This window comes from Ambystoma mexicanum, chromosome 3q (genome assembly GCF_040938575.1).
Source record: "Ambystoma mexicanum isolate Mex_15411 chromosome 3q, UKY_AmexF1_1, whole genome shotgun sequence".
In the NCBI taxonomy this organism is placed as follows: domain Eukaryota; kingdom Metazoa; phylum Chordata; class Amphibia; order Caudata; family Ambystomatidae; genus Ambystoma; species Ambystoma mexicanum.
The window spans coordinates 145,926,510-145,939,299 of record NC_090926.1 but is presented as its reverse complement, the minus strand read 5'-3'; the positions used below and the strand labels follow the sequence as shown (position 1 = coordinate 145,939,299).

At 48.2% G+C, this 12,790-nt stretch overlaps 1 protein-coding gene across 3 annotated transcripts in view; it reads left to right on the top strand.

The window, feature by feature from the left end:
• The window catches only part of AGAP2 (ArfGAP with GTPase domain, ankyrin repeat and PH domain 2), a 1,175,901-nt gene that overhangs the window by 886,008 nt on the left and 277,103 nt on the right, over positions 1-12,790 (top strand). For all 3 annotated transcript variants that reach the window (XM_069653347.1, XM_069653346.1, XM_069653345.1), the window contains exons 4-5: positions 2,193-2,278; positions 6,285-6,426. In XM_069653347.1, coding sequence (XP_069509448.1) covers positions 2,193-2,278; positions 6,285-6,426 — 228 coding nt within the window. The remainder of the gene's footprint in view (positions 1-2,192; positions 2,279-6,284; positions 6,427-12,790) is intronic.

The following is a 12,790-nucleotide window of genomic DNA, read 5'->3' as shown; positions in this document are numbered from 1 at the left end:
AGCACAATCTCACATCACCAACCAGAGATCAAGATCCAGCAATGACGGGCTTACAGGAACTAGGAGATTGGGCAGAGAAAGGCACAGGGGCTTCGCGTTTTCCACTCTGGTGGCCAAACATTGGAACACGCTACCAAGGAAAGCTTGCATATTACAGGACCACCTTAAAATCAGGTAAAATCTGAAAACCTGGCTTATCAGTGCATGCTCAAGGTAAACTAGCCAACACTCAACCAACAGCGGAAACAGCACCACGCATTCATCCACCTCACACATAAGAGAACGCCATACTGACTCCCGACCATCCGGTTTCATGCTCACTCATGGCATTTGGAGAACGGTATGAAAGAGTAGAATACAACACCTCCATGCGCTAGTAAAATGGCAAGATAATGCCTTTCTCTTTTTTTAATATATTAGATGTAATGCAGGACATTAGCCCACTACAACCACAGAAGAGTCCAACAGCTTTCACCACAACAAAACCAACAGTGGGGACGTCATCTTGCACCAGATGTGGAAACCTGCAGGACCAATCACTGCCTTATCAACTAACGCTCAATTTCTCCACCTTACTCACCACACACAAACTCAAACTAGCCACTCAGATACAGCGCCTAAAGGCAGTGACCCCCAGACTCCAAACACCAACCGGCATACCCAGCCAAGACACACCCTCATGGACAGTGCAGGGTTTCCTCTCTGGACACAAAGCCCTCGATGCTCATAACACATCACACCAGGCTAGCTGTCATGCACGAAGATATCCAGGTACTTCCAATCTTCACCCTCAATACAAAGCACCACAATCTTGCTCCCCCTCTAACCCCCCCCCCCAAGTCCTCCTAAAAAAAACGAACCAGTCTCTTCCAGATCCACAGGAGCACCTGAAAACCATGCAGCCTGCAGGGGTACATGGGACCAATCCTAATGACACAAGGTTAATGTTGGATAAGCATTTTAACATCAGGCGACCACTTTAAACTTTGATATGTTTGTGTGCTATGCATTTTCCCTCACCATGCACATATTCTCAACCATGTTGCAACACCACCTCTCTGCCCACCCCGTGTCTATCCCTAATCTTTCAATCATGTGCTGAAAATGTTGTAACTTCTTTTGCACCCCCTCCCTTTTGAACACTCCAAAGGGTAGGGCCAGCGCTGAACAAAAATTCTAATAAAATGAATAAATAAAATAATGCTTATATTGGTTTTATAGCCAGAACTTGATAAACATACACTGTCAACATGGGCGAGCCCTGACCGTTGTGGTCCAGCTTTCCTTTAAAAGTTAGGGCAGAAAATTGCAAAACAATTGGTCAACTTTTCTTTGTCAACTTTCCAAGAAATGCTAGCTAATGCCTACATGAATGAATTCTCCCAGGTACAAGCAACTGCAATTGGCAAGTGGCACGTGAGCCCAAAATACCGTCCGCGTATTCATGCAGCAGCTTTAAAGTGACATGAATAAATATACTTCCACTTGACAGCCAAGACTGCAACAAATCAACTGTGGTCAGATGGGCTGTACTCGGAGGTAGTCCTGTCAGCATAGCCTAAAACATGTGATTGATCGTGTTAGTAATGCTAATAAAAAAGGTTTATAAGAATGTTCTGCAAGCCCAGCTCACTTTGACCTATTCTGAATTTTTGTGCAAAATGCCATTCAACTCTTTGCTGCTGAATATGTCTGAGGCCCCCATGCCCACCCCCATCTCCCTTCTGCTCTTACCTGTGAGGTGTCTGCATTGGGCGGCCCATGCTCTCCCTCCAGAGTTCCTGGAGGGATCTACATGACTCTGGCCTGCCTGGGGGGAGTGACCTGGGCTTGCCATGTTATTACAAGGCCTCTGTGTTTTTATTAATGCCCGACCATGTCCAGTAGAGCTCAAAACAGTTGTCAATGGCCAATAGTCCTGCTTCCACCGCCAAGTTAGTGACTCGTAGACATGTGAGCGCTCTAGTTGGCAGCAGGGCAGTCCCTAATTCCAGGACAGGACCATGCAGCCACTTTAGCTCAGTCTGGTTTAAATCACTTTACATGATAACAGCTCCCTAGGCAGGTGCCTAGTTCCTTTGAGGGCTTGCCCCGGCCCCGCTGCCAATAGCCTTGTCGGCCCTAGTACATTTCGCTTGTCCCAATTCTGCCGAAGTAGTGATCATATTGTTGCTTCCTCTGTTTCATTGAAGGTGCGCAGTTCAAGAAGGAGGTTGTCGTGGATGGGCAAAGCCACCTCTTGTTGATCCGAGAAGAAGCAGAAGCTCCGGATGCCAAGGTAAACACTTGCTTTAAAGAATGTTCAAGCTTTGAGGGCAGTCCTAGAACTCAATATGTTGGGGAAAAATCGAAGTGGCCTGGGTTGCTTCTTACTGGTGTGTTTCATCCGAACCATTCCATATGACAGCCATCTTAAGATGTCTTTTGCTAAATGCTGAGTAAGATCCTGCCCAGAGGGCCAATATCCCTTTTTCAAATCACTTGTTGTTACGCGCCTCAGTATTGAGATCCCAGAACGGTCCATTCACAATGTAGCAGTGACAGCGAAATGTCAAAAGAAATGGTCAGGCGATGCCTGTGCTGGTTAAATTGCCAATGGCGAGAATGGAAACTGCACCTGCTTTGTCACAGCTTGCTTGGCATGTCTGCTATGCAGCTTCTGTGGAGATTCCATGTAGCAAAGCAATAACATGGTTGTGAGATTTCCTGTGTTCCTGTATGTCTCTGAATATGAAATCCAGCTCATACTCTCTTTATCCTAGATGCTAAGCAAAGTCCGGCCCAGCAGACTCCAGCCTCTTTCCAAATTGCTTATAATGTTCACATTGAGACGGTCAAGATATTGTGGGTTGATCACTTTTGGATCTTAAAGTGGTGATTGTGAAGAGCAAAATGCCTGTAGAAATGGAGCCTCTGTTTCTCATCACACAGCTTGCTTAGCATTCTACGAGAACATGCCCGCCATATTAGGAAAACCTGTGTATATTATGATCCTATAACGCCCTGTTCCAGTGATATTTATAAACTACCCAGCCTTCAGCCTTGTGCTTTATTGGCGCCCAGGAGGTGCAGGAGAGCCAATAAGATGGTTCTGAATATGGGCATTATTTGTCAGTATTGTCCAGGTTCTGAGCACCTAGCATGCGGCCCTTTGGGCTCTCTCTTTTGTGCCCTTCCAACGCTGCCCTGTTCCTTTTCTTTCTGCCATGCACTGTTTCCAGGACAGAAGAGTAGAATAAACTGAAGTCCTCTTCAGATGAAGCCCAAAACAAGTGGGCTTGCATGCCAAGAAGCTAATAAAAACAAGGGAACACCTGCCGACAGGTCTTACAAGTAAGAAATAACATAAACGAACAGAAGGAGAACTATGTTACAGGAAAAATCCTTTCTTGAGTTGCATTTTTCTGGCATTTAGTGTCTCTCTATCCAGTTATTGAGACCTGCCTCTCCTTGGGCATTTCATAAATACCAAAATGTCCCATTCCATTTGGGGGATTGAATTCCAGTCCTGGTTTTTACTTTACCGTCTGTGATTTTTAGTCACAGATGTATAATTGGGAAATCCAGGACTACACGTCCCATAATGCAAAGTAAACAGAAAATACAGGCGTATATTAGCATCTCCTGGTGATCGCATTGTGAACATCTCTTTTACAATATGTTAATATCCCCTTTCTGCTACCCCAGCCTGTCAAATATATGCCCAAAGCCACTTATAGTAAGCGGACCTGGCCACACTTTAAAAGTTCCCACAAAAGTAGCTCCTCCTCTGCTCACTACTCCATGGAAATGGAAAGGGGGCTCTGTCTTTTGTCATGGGACTCCCATGTTCCTTTGCTTGGTAGGCAGCCATCTTTGGCAGATGTTTTTTTTCTTATGTGCAAGAGAAGCGCTCCCCGCGGGTTGCATTCACATCTCCTGCACCATTTTGGCTTGTTCTGCACCTGCATCTGTTGCCTGGGTCTTAATAGCCTTATATCCAGAAGTAGTGGTCCATTAACTGCAGACATAGCTTCTTCCGTCCAGCTACAAGCCTAAATGATCATGTCAGCAGAATCCCGCCATGGCATTATCGGATCATAATGCACAATTACTGTTTCTCTTTATCTCTTATTCTTACATAGGCGTATTTTTTGTGCTTTTCTAATTTTTCCAATGGTTTCGAGACCTGTAATTTTCTACAATGACATCATACCTGGAATTTATCATGGCGAGCCCTCATTTATCAAGATAGCCTTTCTCTATGTTCCTGCTATCTAATTATGAGGCTTAGGTGACATTCACAAGCTCTTAATGACACTGTACATCCAGAGTACACAGTTACCTTAACTGATATGATTCTAGGGCCTCTCTGACTGTACATGAAGTACATGGCAAGTCAGTAATTTAGTCCTTCGTGTGCAACTTCCTTGTGCACACCTTGATCAGCTGCTGCCGTTTCCTTTCTCAATTTATTATTTACTTTTTAAAATACCATTGTGCTCTTGGGCCATTTTATTTGTTTTCTTATTTCTGCTGCACATTCTCTTTTTTTCCAACTCCATGTTTTTCTAGTCACTCTCTCTCTCTTTCTCTTATTCACGCTTTGTGTTCACTTTTGGTCATTCATTTGGCCAGCATTTTGTGCCAGGCTTTCTGTGTTTTCCTACAGGTTTTTTTCCTCGTTTTCTACATCCATTTCCTTTTATCCCCCTTTCCTCTTTTCTGTGATTTTTTTTTTCTTGTCCTGTTCTAATTCTGGCATTTTCCTTTTTCTATATCTTTCTCCCCCCTCTTTCCTTTCTGCCTTCATTTGTCTTGCCTATAGTCTATCTGATGTCCACGCGCCCAGCAGCAACACATCCCCTTTACAAAAACAGTGTCCTCTGCCTTCCATGTTCCACATTCAGTCGCAAAGAGGAAAGTGCTATGCTGCCTCTGTTCTGAAGCTGTGCAACGGCCATTGTGACGTCACTAGCTAGATACAATACCTTACTAGCACCCTGGTGCGGGGAGCCAGCCAATAAAGTGGCTAGGAATGCGGGCTTGAACCGCCGCTGAAAGCCCGCGTTACATCCCACCTGACGGCCAGCTCCCCCGCCGCCATCTCCCCCCACCCTCCGTCCAATTATGTGTTTTCTTCTCCACCTCCCACCCCTTTGACCCCCCACCTTACAGTATCTCTGTGACAGCGGCCCTCCCTGCCGCCACTCCTTCTCTCTGCTCCTGCAAGGCCGCCACGGAAAGGGAATCAGGGCTCCGAACTAAGACCCGCTCCCCTTTCCATGGTGGCCATTTTGGAAAAGGATTTTCCTTCATACAACGGAACATCGCGCGCATCCCGTTGTACAAAGAAAAATCTGTTTTTTTTAGCACCCCGGGTTACTGTTTTGGCAACCCGGAGTGCTAATAACGTTGCTCCCCTGTTCCAAGTCCTGGAGCGGGGGTAACGGCCCAAAGCGCTCAATATCTGCCCTTGCTTTGCTTGGGTGCCGATAACTTGGGCTGCTGGGCTGCTACCTCCAGCCCCGTTCCAGCCGTTGGAACGGGGGATTAATGCCATATTAGTGATGATTTTTCTTATTGTGAATGCTTTACATAGGAAGCTATTAGTGCACAAAGATGATCCTAAATGATGTGCCCTCCTGCTATGACCTCACGGCAGTCAAACATGAAAGCCACACTTCCCACATTCCACTGTAGTGACCTCACAGCTCAGAAATACAGCATTTTGTCGGTTTCCCTGGTCAATGGTGGTATTTAGAGCAAAGAAAGGTGATAGTGGAGGGAATCTGGGACACGTGGCAAAAACAGAGGTTGCCTATACATCCCTCCCGACTCCTTTACCCACCCTCTGTACCGCTGGTCCATGGGGGCAGTACATGTGGCGGAAAGGGAACACTGAGGGACAACCACGCACAACCTAGAATTCTACAGCTATGTATAGTGTACGTGGGATACAAGAAGGTCACTGCGCATCTGTGTATTACCTAAACATGCACATGCATGCAATGAGATGGGGAGACGAGTGGCTTGCATACCATGCAAAGGGCAGCGCTGCACAGCATATTGTGTTGCCCTTCGGCCCTTGCCCACATGCTCAGTATCCGGGCAGCACACGCTCCGTCCACTCAGAGAGAGAGGGAGTTCATGAATTATTGAGGGCTCCCCAGCCCCGACAGCCGAGGCCTGCGCCGCTGTAACTCGAGCTGCTCGGAAGGGCCCGCTCTGCTGTGTTTGCCATCTCGTGCCCTCAGCGGCGCGTGCATTGATTTGCCTCTCGCTTGCCTTCCTTCTCTCTGCAGTTTGCCAGCTGGGTGGACGCTGTGATCCTCGTGTTCAGCCTGGAGAACGAGGGCAGCTTCCAGGACATCTTCCAGTACTACACCTTGCTGGCCAACTACCGGGGCGTGTCGGACATCGTGGTGGCCCTGGTGGGCACGCAAGGTGAGTGAACGGGTCGCCAGGCCCCCACTCCCCAGTCTGCAGAGGTTCCATTAGCTTTGCTACCCCCGCCCCACATACCCATCCTTTATTTCCGAGCCTGCAGTGCTTCTTTCAGCTCTGCCACCCCCAGCCCTGCCCTTCGTTTCCCACTCTGCAGTGCTTCTTTTAGCCCTACCACCCCAGCTCTGTCCTTCATTTCCCTGTCTGCAGTGCTTCTTTTAGCTCTGCTACCCCCGGTTCTGGGCTTCATATCCCTGTCTGCAGTGCTTCTTTTAGCTCTGCTACCCCCAGCCCTGCCCATCATGTCCCTCTCTGCAGTGCTACTTTTAGCCATGCCACTCCCAGCCCTGCCCTTCATTTCCCTGTCTGCAGTGCTTCTTTTAGCTCTGCCACCCCCAGCCCTGCCCTTCGTTTCCCACTCTGCAGTGTTTCTTTTAGCTCTGCTACCCCCAGCCTGCCCATAATTTCACACTCTGCAGTGCTTCTTTTAGCACTGCCACCCCCAGCCCTGTCTGCAGTGCTTCTTTTAGCTCTGCTACCCCCAACCCTGCCCATCATTTCCCACTCTGCAGTGCTTCTTTTATCCCGGCCACCCCCAGCCCTGTCCTTCATTTCCCTGTCTGCAGTGCCTCTTTTAGCTCTGCTAGCCCCAACCCTGCCCATCATTTCCCACTCTGCAGTGCTTCTTTTAGCCCGGCCACCCCCAGCCCTGTCCTTCATTTCCCTGTCTGCAGTGCTTCTTTTAGCTCTGCTACCCCCAGTTCTGGGCTTCATTTCCCTGTCTGCAGTGCTTCTTTTAGCTCTGCTACCCCCAACCCTGCCCATCATTTCCCACTCTGCAGTGCTTCTTTTAGCCCGGCCACCCCCAACCCTGTCCTTCATTTCCCTGTCTGCAGTGCTTCTTTTAGCTCTGCTACCCCCAGTTCTGGGCTTCATTTCCCTGTCTGCAGTGCTTCTTTTAGCTCTGCTACCCCCAACCCTGCCCATCATTTCCCACTCTGCAGTGCTTCTTTTAGCCCTGCCACCCCCAGCCCTGTCCTTCATTTCCCTGTCTGCAGTGCTTCTTTTAGCTCTGCTACCCCCAGCCCTGTCCTTCATTCCCCAGTCTGCAGGGGCCCTCTTAGCTCTGCCACCCCTAGCCATGTCCTTCATTCCCAGTCTGCAGGGGGCCTCTTAGTTCTGCTACCCTCAACCCCCCCTGTCCTTTTGGTCTTGCGACTTGGTCCTTCCTATGCTTTCTGCCCCATCCCATTTGTGGTTATGTTTCAGGGGTTGCCGCACCAGTCGAAATGAAAGACATTTGATTTGAACAATTGTATCCAAACACTATTTTTTTGAGCAGTTTGATCTGACTTGAAGAACAGTTTGATTGGGAATGTCTGCTCCACCTGGCAGAACCGCTCTGTGTTTGTCAATCCTATGTGCATAACAGTGACGTCTCGCCATCACGACTGTGTCACACCCTACAGGGTCCCCTTCCACCTGCCATACTAATCCTTTATTATTATTCTCTGCTGTTCTTTTGCCTTTTTGATCAAGTTGTTGAAGTCGTTTGCCTTAAACTCATATCTTTCCTCATAGCTCACCGCTCCCAGTGGAAGGCAGGTGCAGTCCAAGGGCTCTAGTGCATGAAACGTTCAATCGTGTCCTTCATTTTCTATGACTCCTTGACGCTTGTGTTTTCAATGCTTAGTTCCCGACCCACGATCTCTCCCCTTGGTACGGAGTTTCCCTGGAGGATCAGTGCCCTGAAGAGGCTGCAAGGCGACATGTGGCCCTCAACAAAACACAGCTATGAATAAGTACAGATAAGCGTGATGGTGAGCAGTAGTGGGCCGCCGCCTTCCCAGGCACCCGGCACAAGGTGGTAATCGGGATGTTGTATAGGGTGGCCTGCAATGTTGGCGATGGGCCTCGTCCCTAAGACAGGACACACTGGGGTCAGGTTCATCCTTAGTAATCTCTCTCGTTTATGTAAAGTTCTCCTCTTTGAACCCAAGGGTCGCAAAGATGGCCTAATTTGGAGTGTGTGTGGTGTGTGTAGGCGTGCTTGCAGCCGTCGTTACGATCAGCACAAGCAGCACAAGCCTGACACCTTCATGCCAACAGGTTATGTTATGTTATGGCTTCTTGTAAAGCGCATGGTCGTCCCCAGAGGCATCATGGCGCTAGATAGAGAGCCAAAGGCTAACAGGCATCCATCAGCCATCATCCACCCTTTCTTAACAAAAAAAAGTGTTTTTAAGGCCTTCCTAATGGCCAGATGGTTATGGATCTTTTTCATTTCAGCTGAGAGCTTGTTCCACAGCTGAGCTGCTGCCACAGAAAAGGCACGTCCACCCAGTCGGGAACAGCGAAATGATGGCACACAGAGCAGACCAGCTGACTCAGACCTCAAAGAGCGCCTAATATTCTGCTCCCAGACCGTGAAGCGCCCGATGCACAATACAAAGTGCCTTAAATTCAGTACGTTGGGGCACTGGCAGCCAATATAGACGGCGTAGGACTGGAGAGATGTGGACACCATATGGTGATCCAGTCGCTACCCAGGCTGCAAAGGGGCGCTGTAGTCAATGGATCAGCCCCATAGGCTGCGCAAGATACGAAGAATTGCAATAATCCAATCGACTGGCAACCGTTGCGGACACAACTGGTGGCTGCAAGGCGGGTAGTATAAGATGTAGGATTTGTCAAAGGATTTTCAAATGGAAAAACCCAGTCTGGCAGACAGATGATATCTGAGCTTCCCTCGAAAAAGTGGCTGTCATGATAACTCCCAGATTATTTACCTTCACTGCAGGCAAAGGAAGAGAGCCCAGAGAAGAGGGCCAGAAGGTTGAAATCCAAATTGAAGGGTCCGGAGGGGAACCCACCACCAGCACCTCAGTTTTGTCCCATTCAGCTTTAGCCAATTAAGGCCAATCCATTCCCCCATGGCCGCCAGGCAAATATAAAGGCATGACAACATCTCAGTTCGATCAAGATCTAGCCGGATCAGGATCTGGGTGTCGTTGGCGTATGAATCGCACCTGACGCCGAAGGATCAGATGAGGCACACTAAGGCCCAGATGTATATGTTAAAGAGAATGGGTGACAGAGCGGAACCTTGAGGGACACCACAGGTGAGACCAGAGGATTTAGAAAGATAGGGAGACAGCAGGAGAGATTGGGATCTATCCCTAAGAAAAGAGGAGAACCAGGCTAGGACTTGACCAGATATAACGACTTGAACCAGGTGGGATATCAGGGTAGGATGGTCGATTGTGTCGAAAGCCGCTGAAAGATCTAATAATATCACCTCCCACATCCACCAACCTAGCCATGTCGTCCTGTACAGAAATCACAACGCTCTCGGTGCCCCTGCCTGCCTGGAAGCCAGACTGAGCTGGGTCAAGACAGTCAGACGACTCAAGAAAGGAGGACAGAAACGGAGAAACAAGTGCTTCCAGAAGTTTCATAAAGGCAGGTAGAAGAGATATAGGCCGGAAATTAGCCGGTATGGAGGGATCCAGCGAGAGCTTTTTTAAGAGTGGAATAACTGTTGCAACCTTTAACTCAGGAGGGATAAACCCTGTTTGACAGGAGATGTTAATGGCCTCCGTAATCACCCCTATAAGGTCAGTTGTGATCTCCTTCAAAACTCTTAGTGGGACCTCATCCGAAGGAGCACTCAATTTAATCTGGAGAAGGGCCCTCAGAACTGATTCCTCAGTGAAGAAGGGAAAGGAAGACCAGCCTGGGATGTCAATCACTGTGTCTGCAGAAGTGTTACCGGAGACCGGAACACTAGCAGCCAGTATAGTATTCACAGTGATGTTAGGGCGAATATTCTCAATTTTTCGGAGTCGGTTTAGCTGTGGGAGAGCAATTTGCCAAAGAGAACAAGGACTTATCCACTGCAAATAGAGTTTTAGTTTGACCCAATGATGTTTCAATTTTCAAAGCAAAATAAGATTTCTTTGCTGCAATAATTGTAGCAGAAATAGGCCGTAGAGCTAGCTTTAAATACGGTGCTAAGCTCCCATCTCATTCCTCGGAGGTCTCTTCAGTAGGCCATCAGTACATTTATCTTTCTTCCCTGGTGTGTGGTGTTGTCCTGTGCCACTGCTTCGGGTTCTCCATGTCTACTTTTAGCAGATGGTATTGTGGTGCCCCACATAGTCTCTCTCAGCTTGATCATGTTCTCGAATTCTCATGCCAGTGGCCGCAGGGTGCCTGCGCTGCGAGAGTCTTATCGGGCTAACTTGCAGTAGCTGCCAGTAGTTCACCCCAGCCGGCACCTTTCTCGCTCTTTGCTATGCACAAGTTCTCTGCAATTAGACTCTCTGGCGCAGAAGGCAGTGTGTGAATATTTCAGAGTTGTGTGATGTAACCTCATTTTCCCGTTTTTTGTGGGTGATTTCTTTGTATGTGGTAAACCTTATGGCGTGCAGTCTCCTGCCCTGGGCTGCCCTGATTATTGTCTGAGAGGACATTACTGGGAGCAGCGAGGTGGCATCTTAAAGGGCTGCACAGTGTGTTGATAAGAGAACTAGACCATTACACACAACAGAGTGTAGTAATGAGGCGACTCTATTCATGACGGTGCAGTGTGTGAAAGTAGTGCAGGGTGTCAATAATGCAGTCACATTTTGGAGGGTGTCTAAAGGGGACTGGGAAGGGTTGAGCACGTATATTAACCCCTTTTCCAATGTATCACTTTATTCCTGACTCCTCAAGCTCCTCGCGTCCCTGGCCCCTTCCCTCCAAAGCCCCTTTAATGTCAAAGTCACTGTTTGTTGTAAAGAGGTCGTGCGATGCAGATCATCACCTCGATTAGGGATTAACAAAGACCTCTTTGCGGAGGGGGCGTGGGGGGGGCAGCATGGTGACGATTTTGATTACAACACATTATCCTGTTTGGTAATCCATGCATTCCAAAGTGCTGCTTGTGATAGATGTATTGGAGACCGGAGGCTGCTTAAATCATTATAGAATTCAAAATGTCCTCTGAAAATCAAATAAATGTCAACAATACATTTGTAACACCTGCTAAAATGTCATGAGGGCCAATTGTGGTTACGGGCCATTCAGAGTGTGTATCTACGTCCATGACCCCTCACAAAAAGAGCCAAAGGAATCCTGGCAGCCTGGCGAGGGCCTTGCTCACCCCCACCTTCAATGTCTCACATTTGTGCAAGTGTTGGCCATTTTTTTTCATGGCCCTCATTTATTTATTTTTTCATTTATAAAGCACACTAAGCCCAAAGGCACCGTGGAGCAGTTGCAGTTCATGTCACTCAGGCATGGTTATGACATGGACAGAAACATTGTTGGGGGAGAACAGCTCAGGTGCTGCGCTCCATGAAGAGCCGGGTTTTCAAAAGGTTCCGGAAAGCCTAGTACGATTGTTCAACTCTCAGGGCATGGGGGGAGGGCGTTCCAAAGTTTCTCTGCCATAACTGGGAAACTGGCGCCACCAATCCTGGACAGCCTGAATGTGGACCATTTGTGGCCATTGCTTTCCACAGCATGGATACAAATGAATCCAAAAGGAATTGGACCGCACACCGGGTGTAGATGTGGGCTTACAAACTGATTATTGTTGCTTTGATGTTCCAAGGGTAATTCTTTTTTAGCTATTTCTGGCCTTGTGCATACATTTCTGGGCTTTAAAAAAATGTAATTTAGAATGGAGTGAGATTGGCGATTGTTGGGTGAAGGCTGCTTGAGAATGCACGTTCAAACAACGTGGTACCCGGGCGGGGGTTAGGGGGTGTTAACAATGAGATGGTGCATTGAGGTAAACATATCGTGTTAACAATGCGATGCATTGGGGCAAACACATTGTGTTGACAATGAGACAACACATAAAGCTAAGCACAGGCTGTGAACATAAGATCACACATTGCTTGTAGCACTGTGTTACAAATGAGGGAATATGTAGTAGTCTTGGTCTAGAGGTGCAAGTACTATGCTTGTGGAATGCTGTGATGTGCTTTGGAATGTAGCTAGGTCATTACATAATGCTCTGTGTGGGGGGGTTCTTGGGGGTTCTATGTGTGGCATTTACATCTTGGAGCTGGAAGGTGTGGATGTGCCAGTGTTTTACTGTCTGGATCCCTACTTATGTCACTTACCTGATGTCTACCTGCAGACCAATAAACTTACCTTAAGTAGCCAGGGCCACTGTGTCTTCCTGGATAACGAACCCACAACATTTTGGCAACAAGCTGATTTTCAAATGTGAGCAGGAGCCAGGTGTTGGAGCTGTCGCGGAGGGAGCAGCAAGGGACAGTCTATGACCTCCAGGACTGTCATCCATGCAGAGGGCCCAGCTGGAGGCAGGGACCTTGCCACGCTGCGTGTGGTGGTCCCTGGGGAA